The sequence below is a fragment of the Drosophila eugracilis genome, unplaced genomic scaffold (assembly GCF_018153835.1).
Source record: "Drosophila eugracilis isolate 14026-0451.02 unplaced genomic scaffold, ASM1815383v1 contig_2154, whole genome shotgun sequence".
In the NCBI taxonomy this organism is placed as follows: Eukaryota; Metazoa; Arthropoda; class Insecta; order Diptera; family Drosophilidae; genus Drosophila; species Drosophila eugracilis.
In genome coordinates this window covers 1,408,388-1,421,813 of record NW_024573038.1, presented here as the reverse complement: position 1 = coordinate 1,421,813, position 13,426 = coordinate 1,408,388, and the positions used below count along the sequence as shown (strand labels likewise).

At 41.4% G+C, this 13,426-nt stretch overlaps 5 protein-coding genes and 1 long non-coding RNA gene across 7 annotated transcripts; 3 read left to right on the top strand and 3 right to left on the bottom strand.

Annotated features, from left to right (window-relative positions):
* The first annotated feature begins 604 nt into the window (after nucleotides 1-604).
* On the top strand, nucleotides 605-1,249 carry LOC108108700. The gene has a single exon (XM_017216806.1). The coding sequence runs from the start codon at nucleotides 616-618 to the stop codon at nucleotides 1,180-1,182; it is 567 nt and encodes a 188-aa protein (XP_017072295.1). The 5' UTR covers nucleotides 605-615; the 3' UTR covers nucleotides 1,183-1,249.
* A 1,389-nt stretch (nucleotides 1,250-2,638) lies between these two features.
* LOC108108693 lies at nucleotides 2,639-3,599 on the top strand. The gene is made up of 2 exons (XR_001772488.2): nucleotides 2,639-2,943; nucleotides 3,091-3,599. It is a non-coding gene; the product is annotated as an uncharacterized LOC108108693 (long non-coding RNA).
* Nucleotides 3,600-6,476: 2,877 nt separating this feature from the next.
* On the bottom strand, nucleotides 6,477-7,588 carry LOC108108679. Its single transcript, XM_017216784.1, has one exon. It carries the CDS (start codon nucleotides 7,513-7,515, stop codon nucleotides 6,940-6,942), a length of 576 nt encoding a protein of 191 aa, XP_017072273.1. The 5' UTR covers nucleotides 7,516-7,588; the 3' UTR covers nucleotides 6,477-6,939.
* An 838-nt stretch (nucleotides 7,589-8,426) lies between these two features.
* On the bottom strand, nucleotides 8,427-9,312 carry LOC108108701. Of its 2 annotated transcripts, none has more exons than XM_017216807.1 (2): nucleotides 8,778-9,312; nucleotides 8,427-8,583 (listed from the first exon to the last, which is right to left on the bottom strand). In XM_017216807.1, the coding sequence occupies exon 1, from the start codon at nucleotides 9,276-9,278 to the stop codon at nucleotides 8,790-8,792; it is 489 nt and encodes a 162-aa protein (XP_017072296.1). In that variant the 5' UTR covers nucleotides 9,279-9,312; the 3' UTR covers nucleotides 8,427-8,583; nucleotides 8,778-8,789. The 2 variants fall into 2 exon arrangements, with proteins under 2 accessions (XP_017072296.1, XP_017072297.1); XM_017216808.1 differs by having other exon boundaries at nucleotides 8,427-8,580.
* Nucleotides 9,313-10,552: 1,240 nt separating this feature from the next.
* Nucleotides 10,553-11,436, top strand: LOC108108699. The gene has a single exon (XM_017216805.2). It carries the CDS (start codon nucleotides 10,577-10,579, stop codon nucleotides 11,345-11,347), a length of 771 nt encoding a protein of 256 aa, XP_017072294.1. The 5' UTR covers nucleotides 10,553-10,576; the 3' UTR covers nucleotides 11,348-11,436.
* A 921-nt stretch (nucleotides 11,437-12,357) lies between these two features.
* Nucleotides 12,358-13,350, bottom strand: LOC108108697. Its single transcript, XM_017216803.1, has one exon. The coding sequence runs from the start codon at nucleotides 13,338-13,340 to the stop codon at nucleotides 12,528-12,530; it is 813 nt and encodes a 270-aa protein (XP_017072292.1). The 5' UTR covers nucleotides 13,341-13,350; the 3' UTR covers nucleotides 12,358-12,527.
* Nucleotides 13,351-13,426: the final 76 nt, after the last annotated feature.

Below are 13,426 nucleotides of genomic sequence, written 5' to 3'. Positions count from 1 at the left end.
TGTCAAGGGCCCATGTCTTAGCCATAACCATTGGCACTTAATAATAACCCGCGAGTACTTAACTTTGACACTTAACTTGGGCCCACTGTGAGTAAATGGGGTGGACTTTTGAATTTCCAAGTACCATACGTAATAAACAATTTTAATAAACTTTAAAATCATACAAATATTTTTAGAACTTATTTATTTATCGTAGTAAAGGTATTTATATTTTCCATCATAAGCTTAATAAAATGTTAGGATTTTCTTTTTTATTACTATGCCAAAAATGTTCTATTTTTGCCGTTGAAAAACTTAATATCACAAGAAAAATAGTTCTTCTAAGACAATAAAAATTTCTAAGGTCCACCCAAATGGCTACATGGGCAACTAGGGTTAGAGTTTTGATAGCACTTTAAATTCCGCTCCACTGAGCGGCGCCTGCCTGACATACGCATGATGATGGCTTTCAAATCGCAGTGCTTAACAGCTGCTTAAAATGCACGCGTTGTCGACGGGCTAGAATCGCTGACCACTGACCGCCGATCAGCAGGGCCACCGTCGATGTTTGGCGGGTATAAAAGTTAAAGCTCCATATACGACGGACAACATAGCACCACTGCAAGTCCCACGATCATGGCACGTCACCAGCTTTTCAGTTCGCTTTTCCTTCTGCTGGCCATCTGGGCCATGACTTGTACGGCACAGACTCAACGCCGGCGTACTTTGCGCCTCCGTCCGGTGGCGTTTGCCAGGCAGGAGGTGGCTCCCACTCCCTATCCATCGGCTGCGGAGCTAAAACCTGCCGCCGAACAGCCCGCATTGACCTACGGACCTCCTGAGGATGTTGATACTGATGCCTTGCCATCGGATCAGGAGCCACCAGTGGACAATTTTGAGCCTAACCCTGAGACCGAGGAGGTTGACACCGAGGAGAACTCCCTGGAGGTGACCACACCATCCTCTGCTCCTGCCCGCTTACGCAGCCGACAGAGATTGGCCAAGTTGCAAGTGGCTAAGCCCAAGCGTCTGCGCCAACGCATCGCTCGACTGGAGGAGTTGCCCGTTGATGAGGCAGTGGCTCCAGTTGTTCCAGTAGCTCAGGCTCCTGCTTTGGCAACACCCCAGTTCTACTATGTGGGCGCTGGCCAGCAGCCCTACTATCTTGCCTATAACGCTGCTCCCCAGCAATTGGGCTGGTAACCAATTTCTTGTTTTCCTTTACTTACACATTGTTCAATTTGATTTGTTTTTGTCGTTGAAAATATATTTTTGGAAATAGAAAGCGAGTGTTTTGTTTATCAGTGGGATATTTTTAGGTTCACCAAGGAAAAAGATAGAATTTAAAGTTTAGGAACAACAGGTTTGAATGTCGAAACTCATTAAAACGTCTGTTCTATTTGACTGGCTTGTATTTGGTTGGTCTCTTGTAATATTTGAGTTTTTAAAACTGACAAGATTAAAAGTAATTTAAGTGCCATGTTTGCCTAAATAAATCGTATTAATCCAATTAAAACTAAATTAACATATTCTCTTTATATTGTATGCATCCCAGGATATTTCTTTGGTATTTTGGTTCAACTTAATGCTTAGAGTTTTCACTCACCACCACCTGGTTGCAAATCATTGGCCTCTAACAATGGCCCAGAAAAAGCATTAAGGACCACCTCCCTTTCAGCCTTTTTGCATATCCCCTTTACATGTGAATAGCTTTAACAGCGTTTGAAGGGTTTCTTGCTCTACTCGTCTTGGTGTACACTTTGTCCGCAATTTGATGGTCTTTTGTGAAAGTTTAGCTCCCTTTTCCAATGCATTTTAAATGCTTTGTTTCGTTTTAAGCAGGAGTTTCTGTGTGTGTTGCGCTAAGCTATTTTGGCGGCTCTTCATAATGGGTGATACAGGGAATATCGATGAGGATATTTGAAGGCATTAATGACTTTCCTCCAAGTCAAATCAATTTTTGTGATAATGTATATTAAATGGAGAACTGATTTTGTTTCTTACATTTAGAATTAATAGTATCGCTTTCCTTTCCTAACAGCGTATCTCTTTTGTCCCCCCCTTTGTTCCTAATCAAATTTAAAGACAACCATTAACAACTTGAATTAAAAGTCAATAGAACTAGTGTTTCTCCAAATTCCTATAATTTTTGCCAATAATGTGATAAGTTCAAATTACTTAGTTTGTCAGCTGCACTTCAGAGCGTTCTTGGTTTCAAGGAAAACCTATCATTTTTATGAAATACTTTGCAAAAGTACCTAAAAGCTAAAATTGGGAGCTACAATTAAATTAAATTAATGCTTTTTTATATTAAATCTTTCTTTACGTTTAATACACTTAATATCAGACACCCCCCTTAAACACCCCCAAAGAGGGAGACAAATAACATTTTTAATAAGTCGGCAATGACCCATTTACCTTGTTACAGACTTCTTACAGAACCCTCGTTACAAGTTGAGACGTACTTCCTAATTACAAACTTTTTGAGTGGAATGTAAATACAGAATAGTATTTAATAGCTTTAAGCTTTTAAGTTAAAACTCATAAAGGTATAGAATTGTTTAAGGTAATCCTGTTAATTTGCATGCCAGATATTATAGATATAAAGCGTTCGTGCAGTGTCAAAATGTTTCCCTGTTTATAACTTTCATTAATATTGAAAGTCTCAATGCTTAAGCCTATATAAATAGTGTTTCAAGCTGTCTGTAAATAGTTATTGGAGCAGATTCAACCAGTTAACACCACGTGGAACCACAAAAGACATTATCAACGAAAAGCTAATTTCCTTTTCAAAAATGTTGAAATATATTTGTTTTGCCACTATTTTCATTGTGACCATGGTCATCCTCCAAGCCTCCGCATCGGATCAATTAGAAACGGATCCGGATTACCCAGACATCGATATACGCTAAGATTGTTATGAAATATTGCAAGTTTAAAGATGAAAAATCTTGACATGAAAAGGTGAAATAAATACTTTATTAAATTGAAAATACGTTTTTTAGCTCTCTAAAATATCTTTCGTTAGAAATTTCTCGTAAATAGCATCAATTCTTCCTTCCAAATAGATCCAAATGTATCTAAAGATCAATATATATATTAAATCAACAGGCGTTTCCATCTGTTCGTCAATCTATCCGTCTGTCCATATGAACGCGGAAATCTTCTGAACTATAAAAGTATGAAGCAAACATATTCTAGAGATACCTGCGACTCAAGGTGCCCACAACCCGAAGCTGTGACGTCTCTGATATTAAGGTCAAAGTTATGGATTGTAGACTCTCTCTCTATCGAATCACAAATTATTAAGAATTTAAAGAAGAAGGTCTTACAGGAACAGTTGCATCACTATCAATTAATAAACTGCCATATGTGATATGAGCAACAGATTTAACCAGTAATTAATTAGCAGACTCTTCTTCGAAATTATTTTAGACTAAGCGAATTGGTAAACCCTGAGTTACACTTTCGATTAACAAAAAGTTATATTTCAAAGCAGTTGATAAAGTTCTTAGAAATGTAATGTTTGCTCAGATTTGTCTCTATATAAAAACATTCTTCCTTAAGTCTGTTAAGTTTATAAGTAAGAAAATATAAAAGTCAAATTTCGAAGCACTCTACTATAATGTTTTATTTTGTTATAGTTTTTAGATGAATTTTAATTTCGTGTTTGCAAGCATTAATCCAGTGTTAGCTGCAAAAAGCAAACTGTTTAAGGTTTTAAGCCACGCACGAAATAGCCCTCGAATTAACTGAAGATCGAAGATTTTGAATAGACCGCCCTTGAAGGCGTCATTTAATAACCAAGCCGGTAGTTGAGCTCTTGCGCTGAAACCTGGGTCCACTGGAGTCTGTCTGCGGGATCTCTTGAGTGCTCCATTGGATAGGTCGATCATCCGCTTATGTCGCGGAAAGGCATCTGCAACTCCGTTAATATCCTCCGCAGCTGATTTTGGAGTTGCAATGTATTTGTCCCTTTGACTCAATCCATCTGGAGGTCTTATAGCCGCGAAAAAGGGTCTTTGAGCCAGAACAACTTCTAGCAGAGCAACTGCAATAATAGCCAATGTACAAATAAGTTTTCCCATTATTGCGCGAGAAATAAAATTTATTTTGTATTTTTCTCGTGACTCCTCGCGATGTTAACTTCTCAGATCTTTTCCAGCAACTGATTGCGGTTACCGTGTAAGATTATTTAAATAATTTCAAATTTTATGAACACTTGAGCCACAAATGAGAAATCCAGAATCCATTTAGTTTTTATTGTGATGCGGAGTAAATTTGCTCAGTTCTTAAACGATTACTTTCAGTTTTTGGTCTGAGCAAACTCAACTTAAACTTTTCCGCAAAATTGTGTTTTATATTAAAATGAAAAATAAACACAAACAGCAAATGGCGTGTGCTTTCATGAGCGTAAATTTGTATTTGCATCCTAATGAACTTCATTAGATACACCTATAAACACCGCTCAAAACGTTCCAAACATTTTTAACGTTTAAAAACACCCTTTCTTAAAAGTATTATTAGAATAGTCATTACACTCGATAGTTTTAGAGTAAAAGGGTATATTAGATTCGTTGAATAGTATGTCAAAGGTTGGAGGAAGCGTTTCCGACCCTATAAAGTATATATATTCTTGATCAGTATCAATAGCGAAGTCCGTTTATAAGGCCTCACATGAAATGTCACCATCAGTTAGAAAACATGACATTTTGACAAAAGGTATTGCTTTGTCCATTTCCACTAGCAAAATGAATATTTTAAAATTGTGTAAAGCAGTAATAGGTATCTTTTAGTAGCGGCTCTCGACTACAGCGTATTACTGCGTTAGTGTTTGTTAGAAAAATTATTATTTTAAAGTTGGATAAGACAGTATCTTATAGTCGCGACACTCTAGCGACTACAGCGTTTCTTCGTGTTTTTATACCCGTTACTCGTAGAGTAAAAGGGTATACTAGATTCGTTGAAAAGTATGTAACATATCGAAGGAAGCGTTTGCGACCCTATAAAGTATATATATTCTTGATCAGGATCAATAGCGAAGTCGATTGAGCCATGTCCGTCTGTCCGTCCGTCCGTCCGTCCGTCCGTCCGTCCGTCCGTCCGTATGAACGCTGAGATCTCAGGAACTATAACAGATACAAAGTTGAGATTAACCATGAAAATTCTTGAGGTCCCGGGACAGCGCAAGTTTATTACAGCATCCTGCCACGCCCACTCTAACGCCCACAAATCGCAAAAAACTAAAATTGCTGAAATCTCAAGAACTATTGGAGCTAGAAAGTTGAAATTCAGAAAGTATAATATCTACATGCTAGCGCATCTTACAGTGGTTCTACTATCCGGTCACACCCACTCATACGCCCACAAGGCTCAAAAGACGGTTTTCGGAATTTCTAGAAAAGTTGATATATCGGTAACTATAAGAGATAGAAAATTCGGATCAAACATGTAGGTTTAAATAATGCTCCCAATGCGAATTGGTTTTTTCCGATGAAGCCACGCCCACTCTAACGCCCACAAAACCCGAAAAACCAAAAATGCAAAAATCTCGAAAGCTATAAGAGCTACAAAATTTTGCTTAAGAACACGTATTTAAGAGATGTCTCTGCAACTCGCTACGAAGTTGCATGTGGCCGCGCCCACTCTAACGCCCACAAACCGCGGAAAACTGTGGCGTCTATAACATTATTATGAATGCCTTCGTTTGACCCTTTATAACTTATTTCTGTTAATATCTATCGATTTACCAAAGATTTTTCAAATCGGAACATTATTTCGCTATTTATAAAGAAATTAAGTTATAAGGCCTCACATGGGGAGTGACGTCACTATAAGCATACTCAACATACTTCCTCTGACAATAGGTGGCGCCTTGTGAATTTCCACTAGCAAAATTAATATTTTAAAATTGTGTGAAACAGTAACGGGTATCTTATAGTCGCGGCACTCGACTATTGCGTTTCCTCTTGTTCTATTTGTAACCAAGAAGTTAGATTGGAGCTGGCAATTCGTTTTGTTTTTCTTAGGAGCAGAAATAGGGCATTTAAAACGGCCTGCCGTCAAAATTATGCATAGGATTGTGTTTCTTTTTAGTTTTTAAATTACTTTTTACCATATTTTTAAACTGTGTGAGCAGAAATGAGCGTAACAATGTTAAAAGAACTGTTCCGGCTAACTCAAAAGAATTATGTACACCGTATTAGAAACAAGTTTTAACAAATTCTGATCTATTAAGGTTTGGAACCTAATAGATGGTAAATGGATGTATAGTATTAAGAAAGTGTTATATGTCTAATACAGCGACTAATCATTTACCAGGAAATAAAGTAATTTTAGTTAGTTCAAAATTAAAATAAAATATATTTTATTAGTTGTTATATAATTATGCCAAATGTATACTATTTTCACGGTGACCTATGTTCTTGGCGAATGCCAGATAAGTACACATAAAGTTAGTTTAACAGAATATTGTTAAAAAAAATTGAAAAGTTTAATATGTTTACAATAAGTTTTATTATCATGAAACGACAAAAGAACTTGGTTATCTTTTTAGAATGTTCGGAGAACAAAAATATATTTATTCTTTTGAGACTAATCAATAATCACGGCTGCTCTGTCTCTGTACGATCAGCTGGGAAAGCCGGGAATTCCGAATGCAATTCCATTTTAGAAAAGACGATAGTATTGCTTGAATAGGTTCCCTCTTGATTGATGAGGCTTTTGTTTTATAGGCATCAGCCTTAAATAAATCGCAAATCATCATCTGAGCATTTGAACTGCTAGGGCTGGGGAAACCGATTGAGTCTTATCATTTTATAGATGATAACTTTGGTAAAGGTTATCACAGCCTATTACAAAGGAAAAGATGTTTTTTAAAAATAAATAAATTATTGTATATTTTAATTCGGGAATATATATAAGCTAAGCGTAGACTTTAGAAAAACCCCGTTGACGCTGTTAACCGCGGAAGAAAGATCCCCGCGTTTCTAGAGCGCCCACATTGGGTCTCGAGCCGTTTCGATGGGCCTCAATGGCCTTGTGGTTAATGAACCAGAAGGGCTGGCTTTCCACTGGCAGCTGACTCAAGTAGTTAACCAACTCCCGATCACCCTGAGCATCGACGGGAAGCTCATTGAGGACGGGGGCCGCTGGGGTTGCGGGACTCCCGGTCGTGGAACTAGTAGCTTGGTTCGGCGAGTCCGCTTCTCCGAATCGGTTGGCTACAGTAGGAGCATCCACCTGAGGAGATGTATTTATTGGCTGCACTATGGAAACTCCAACGGGAGGTCTCTGGGATGCACCAAAGGGCAAAACGATGACAGCTGGCTTTTGTGAATTGGTGTCCTCTCCAAATCTCGTAGCTATATCCACTCCCGTGAAGTTCTCAACAGCCGTGTTTTGAGTTGCATGGTATTTGTCCTTCTGACTTAGTCCAAGTGGTGGCCTCAGACCCGCATAGGAGGGTCTTTGGGCTTGGAGATTTTCCAAGAGAGTCATGATGAGAATAGCCGCACTTAAGATGAATTTCAGCATTTTTTAAAGGGAAAGTTCACTTTTTCTCTACGATTTTCTCTGTTGACTCCACGCGATGCTAACTGGTCTGATCTTCCACGACAACTGAGCTCAGGCAGATCGTAAGATTATTTAAATAAGTTTCTACTCTCTGCTCGACCGCAGCTTTTCTTTGAGTCAGAGAAGTACACAGAAAGAAAGATATATATATATATATATATATTAAAAGTAATAAGAAGAAAATAAATAATATAATATTTCACAATATTAATACATTTATATTTAACAGGTAAACATGTTGAAAAGGAGATATAATATTTCGTTGAAATCGAAAACTGTTCTGTATTTTGAATGAGCTTTTGCTGAGACTAATTAAATGTGAAGATCCCACATCATAATATACAGTCTCTCATTCACAGTCTTTGTATTTCTATGGAAAATGTGTAAAGTTGTGTTTACTAAAATATTGTCCGTATGCCTTGTTGAACTGCCTTTCCTTATCTCAATGTTATGTTAAGTGGCTCTATTACTTCAGGACTCTCAGCCAGACACAACTATTTTCACTCATTTTATTTGATCAATTTCTGTACGTTTTTAAAAATGTTACGTATATTCCATTGACTACTAAATGAAAGACCATTTTTATTTAAATTCGTAGCAGAATTAAGAGTATTTCCCCTTCGCTGTAGTGATGAAGCCAAGTTTATTTCTTGTTTTTTGCGGCTGGGGCAATCCCAAATTCGTCACCGCTTTGGGAAGCGTGCGTTCCCAAACTGGTTTCTGGTCTTCCCCTTCAGCCACGCTCTCCAATATGGATCCATACCCCTTGATCGTATTGGCAGGAAACTTCGTTTTCGGGCGCGTCTAGCGAATTTTGCTTCACTTCTCTGCTCAAGTGAATCACCAAAGTGTCTGCCAGAAAAAGAACGTTCTATGTCAGGTCATGATTTATTTGCTTTATATTATAATCGAGTAAGGTTTTCATGTGAATGTCGGTTGTTTCAGGTGAGTAAAAGTGTTTTGGGTCTGGGCCTTTGTCGTCATCGTGGCTGGCTTGGATCGTCATGGGTTTTTGTATTGAGTTGGCTGCTGGAATTGCAAATAATATTGATACAGTAATGTTAAAGAGCTTTAAGCTGATTTTGAAAATTCCTTTTTTGGTGTTAAGTAAGTTATTGTGAAGATATTTTAAAAAGCAAAATGAATTAGAATTTATCAGGGAAAAAGGTCTTAAATATTGACATATTTAGTACCTGTCGTGTTTTTATTAAACAATTAATTACCTTGCATTTCATCTAGAAACGTCGCACGTTAGAGCGGGCAGCGCTCAACTTCGCCGGACGTGCCAGACGACGATAGGCCAAGGGCTGAGCGACTCTCCTGTAGTTAGACGCCCTCCTGGCAGCCACCAAGCGAGCCTGCTGCTCGGCCGGAATGTCAGCGGCTGCGGGCAGATCGTTTCCGGTCACGTCTGGTGGGCCGTACACCTCGTCGGGAACGTTGTTGGGCGCGGCGTCTGGCGGTCCGTAAACGGCATCCGGTGTGGGCTCCACGGCTGAGGGAGCCGCAGCCTCATCGAAGGGCACTTCCGGTTTCAGTTCGTCAGCCGAAGGATAGGGCGTCACAGCATCCGGATCAGCACCGTCCGCTGGAGCCAGCTCCTGGCGAGCGGAATACCTCGAACGTCCGCGGCTCAAGCGCTGCGAATAGCGCTGCTTCTGGGCTTCAGAAACGGCCAACAAGCTGAGAGCAGCAACGACGAGGATAACTTGGAACTTGGCCATGTTTGAGTTGAATGGAAGTGTATCTATGGGAAGGCAGAGCCAACGACTGATGACTTGAAGAGCTCCCCTGGGCGCTTTTATAGGTAGGACTTGGATGGGCACCTGTTTAGTGTGCGGCGCGTGGACCCAGTACGGGCATCCTTTTTTGGACCTATGCGCTGACGTCGGAACACTACTATAGTCTTGTTGCCCACGATCGGTGGTGTCTGCGGTGTCTTTATGTGCCCACGACGTGACCAGAAAGAGGAAGCAGAAGCAGAGGTCCGAGGTTCCGACAGCAATCAGTCCAAAATCAGAGGAGTTATCCGCCTCGATGGAACCAATCGCTCAACATTAAAACGCTCTTAATGTGACATGAGGTGAAATTAATGGTTGGTCGTAAATCTGGGGTGAAGTTAAAGGATATTGGGATACTGGAAGTGGGAGGAAGATCTAGTTTAGGGGGATGACTTTGTTTTGAGAATAACTTAAGCCTATTTACCCAGCAATTAAGATATGTTAGCTAGGAAAGGTAGGTATTTCGCCAATTTAGGTTTATTTTGTGAGAAGTTGCTTCATAAATACAATTAAAAAATTAAGAAATTAAAGTATATTCATGAATAATAAGGTTTTAAGGTACACAAGAGCAACATGTTGTAGTTTATTATATTCAAGTTAATAGTGTTCAATTATTTTAAGCTTTCTTATGCGTTCACACCTAATAATTATATTATATTAAGTCATCATCTTGTAACGATAGTTCAGGACGTGACTTAAGGCAATAGATTGGGGAATGGGCGAAGTGACCTTGGTGGTCACCTCAACGCCGAATCGTTGATCGCATAAATATCGATTATAAGCGTTTAATCAAAAATTCTAACACTCGAACTGACAATTCCAGCATAATGCAATTGACAACAGCGGGCGATGTCGATGGAGACTTGGATTCGTTTTCGCTTTCAATTGGTTGGGGATTGGAGTGCGTGTCACGTACGAAACGCATTTAATTTTCATAGAACATGGCGAATCGGACGTGGACATCGGACAGTGTGGCAGTTGGAGACCGGTGATAACGTGGGCGATATGGAGGATGAGTTGGCGGCGGACGTGGTTCTGTCGGCGGTGACCAGAAACAAACAAAAACCTATGCAAAATAAATCATTAAGTGTGCGCCTAATCGATGTCGTGGCGATATAGAAGCTTCATGTCTATATTCCCCGGGACGACTCTCGATTTCGAGAACTTTGTATAAAAGTATCGCCCACAATCGTACCGGGAATCAGTTGGGTCTAAATCCGGGCCGAGATCGAAAGTTCATCATGCAGTGGCTTCTACACGTTGTCCTTTGCCTTTGCGCATTTAATTCCCTCGAGATCGAAGCTCGACAAATAAGGATAAATCGGTATGCGGCCAGTGTGCAGGAGGATCAGGCTGTTGAGGTTAAGGCAGCTCCATATCCAGCAGCGGGCTATAGGCCACAAGGTCGCTCCTTCTGGCTGCCAGGAGAAGTGGAGGTTGAGGTCAGAGAAGTGCCAGCCGAAGTGGAAGTAGAGGTCCTGGAAGGGTCAGGACTGCCTGCGGATCAACTAACCACCACAACCGAGTTGCCTCTTGAGGATCTCTCGACCAGCACTACGGAATCAACTGGAGACTGGAGCACCACCACCAGCTGGGATTCCCTGGACACCACAACTCTTCCTACTGCAGTGGAGTCCCGTTCCAGTCGGGCTTTTGTGAAAGCCCCTTATCCACCAGCTGGATACCGACCAAGTCGCGCCTTCCGCCTGCCTACAGAGCAGAACCCGGAGGAACAGCAGCAGATCTCCGCCAGCAATTCCACTGAGAGCAACGCTGATCACCCAGTCTGCGGTGTCAGTACTGATCCCTTAAAACCCACACCGGAACCAGGATCCAAGGATGAACCTGATGCGGAGAGTGTGGTCTTTACCGCTAACGTGGGACCGGCTGTCATTGTTGCCAGAGCTCCGTCCTCCATTCCGGTGGCCATTCCCCTGCGGTCGCAACCTCTGATGCAGGCTCCGAGGTCCCGCGGATTCGTTTACACCACGCATGTGGAGCAGCGGTGGTGAGAAGTACCCTAATTCTTGTTAACAGTTCAGTATTTTTAGTTACTTTTGTGTGTGAAAAATAAACGACCTTTATTGTTATTTACCATAAACTCAGGTGTTATTTCAGAGTGGAAAACAAAATAACGCAAGTTTAGGTCTTTTATTTAGGATGACTGTCGAGATTATAGAAGTTTTTCTAGGCATACAAATTATAACGTCATCACTTCGTTTTCATCGACCGGAAGTTGCGGCACGTTCCAAACTTTGTTTCTCTAACGTCATTGAGTGTTTTGTTAAATGTTGTTTTCGTTTCCAATTGAAGGAGGAGTGGCGTCAAGCAACAAACTGTTTTCTATCAAATTGTGACTGGTTATGGCTGGAGACAGCCGTAGAGTTCCTCTTCCCGGCATCCGTATTAAATTTGACGTGCGGATGTGCAAAGTTTTAACCGTGGAACGTGCGTGGCATGCGGAAAGGCGAGGGCGAGTTTGGAGAATGAGCTTAGAGCCTCCATCTCCTCCCATCCCGTCTTCGTGGAGGATTCAAATTGAATAACGAGTATGCGAGTGCTTTGCGTCTCATCGGAGTGTAGAAGGCAGTGGGACGGTGAATCCGACAGAGACCATTGAACCTGCATTTCCATGGGAAGGACTTGTTGAGCGGGAGGAGTTTTCGTGGCAGACATTTATAGCAATATTTCTGAATATTTTATGTGAGAATTTCGTGGCATTCAATTGAAGCGACAGCCCCAATAAATGTTAACACAAAGTGCCATATTTATGAATCGTTTTGTTTTTTGTCAAAACCAATTTAAAATGAAACAATTGAATCTTCTTTAGATAAACACATTAGCATCGGATTTTGAATGGGATGAAATAATAAGAACATGAGCTAACGCAAGCAAATATTCTACGTACTTATTTTTAGTAGATTTTTAAATAGATATTACAAATGTACAAACTTTATATAATTCTCTAGTATTGTGAAACGGATTCTTCGCCTTTACTATAAAGTCTTCCAAAAGCTTTCAATTTAATGTATACGTTTATTTTATTTCGGTAAAGGCCTTGTAAGAAGCCGACTGAGAGGTATATTCATAAGGTAACAAAAGTCATAAAACGTTAAGAAGAAACTTTAACAGAGTCCCTGGGACAATGGCACCGGGTTAATTGATTCGTCCGGGCACGCCTCCCTGGCCAAGTCATCGCAAATTGTGCACGTAATTGACAATCAAAGGATCATCGAAGCTGGTGGGGACGATTTCCACGGAATGCACCACCGGCTGCAAGTGGACATCGCTGTCGATGTGCGTGAAGCTGGCTAGCTGGAGGTCCAGGTCATCGTGGCTGCCATCCACCAGCACGTACTCGGCCTCCGGCTCCACGAGGGCCAACTCTACGGCCGCATTATTGTCGCCGGGCACCTGCGGCTGCTCTGCAATCGAAACCGTAGCATTTTCATTGTCCTGGGAGAGGGATATGGCCATGTTCGGTGACGGGTAATCCACTCCGGCTGGGGTGGCATCGATGGCAAACAGTTTGGTCGTGGTCGAGGTCGTGGTCGGAATTGTGCTGCTTTCTGTGGTTGAACTTTCCGGGGTGACCTCCTCCTCCATCTGCTTTGCGTTTTCCTTTGGCTGCTCAGTTGTGGTTGGCTCAGCATCAGCCTTGTTGTCCTCCGCCTCGTCATCCTGCTCCTCCAATTGCCGCTCATTTTCATGCAGTCGCTTGGGTGTTGTACTAAGCAGTAGAAGCTTCCCGGATTTCTCTTGGACAACGGGGCTATCCTCTTGCAAAGTGCCTGGGGCGGGATCTATCAGTATGCTGGCCTCCTCATCGCGGCTCAAAGCAGGGCCCGCCAAAGTTGTGGACTCCTCGGTGGTGACATCCCCCTCTTGATCCAGGATAACCACACTAGTTGTTGTTTCCGGATTCTCCGAATCCCCTTCGGGACGGATAACAGCTGCCTGAACCAAAGCCAGGCAGAGCAGAGTGCATACGAATCCTTTCCACATGTTCGCTGGTCAATTTGTTGACGATTTGATGGCAGTCCATTCCAGACGGGCGTATTTATACGAGTGGTTCCCTCCCATTCGGGAGC

Bases quoted from the DNA above. Each gene is read 5' to 3' on its own strand.
- LOC108108697 (XM_017216803.1), bottom strand. From the start codon at position 13,340: ATGTGGAAAGGATTCGTATGCACTCTGCTCTGCCTGGCTTTGGTTCAG.
- LOC108108700 (XM_017216806.1), top strand. From the start codon at position 616: ATGGCACGTCACCAGCTTTTCAGTTCGCTTTTCCTTCTGCTGGCCATC.
- LOC108108701 (XM_017216807.1), bottom strand. From the start codon at position 9,278: ATGGCCAAGTTCCAAGTTATCCTCGTCGTTGCTGCTCTCAGCTTGTTG.
- LOC108108699 (XM_017216805.2), top strand. From the start codon at position 10,577: ATGCAGTGGCTTCTACACGTTGTCCTTTGCCTTTGCGCATTTAATTCC.
- LOC108108679 (XM_017216784.1), bottom strand. From the start codon at position 7,515: ATGCTGAAATTCATCTTAAGTGCGGCTATTCTCATCATGACTCTCTTG.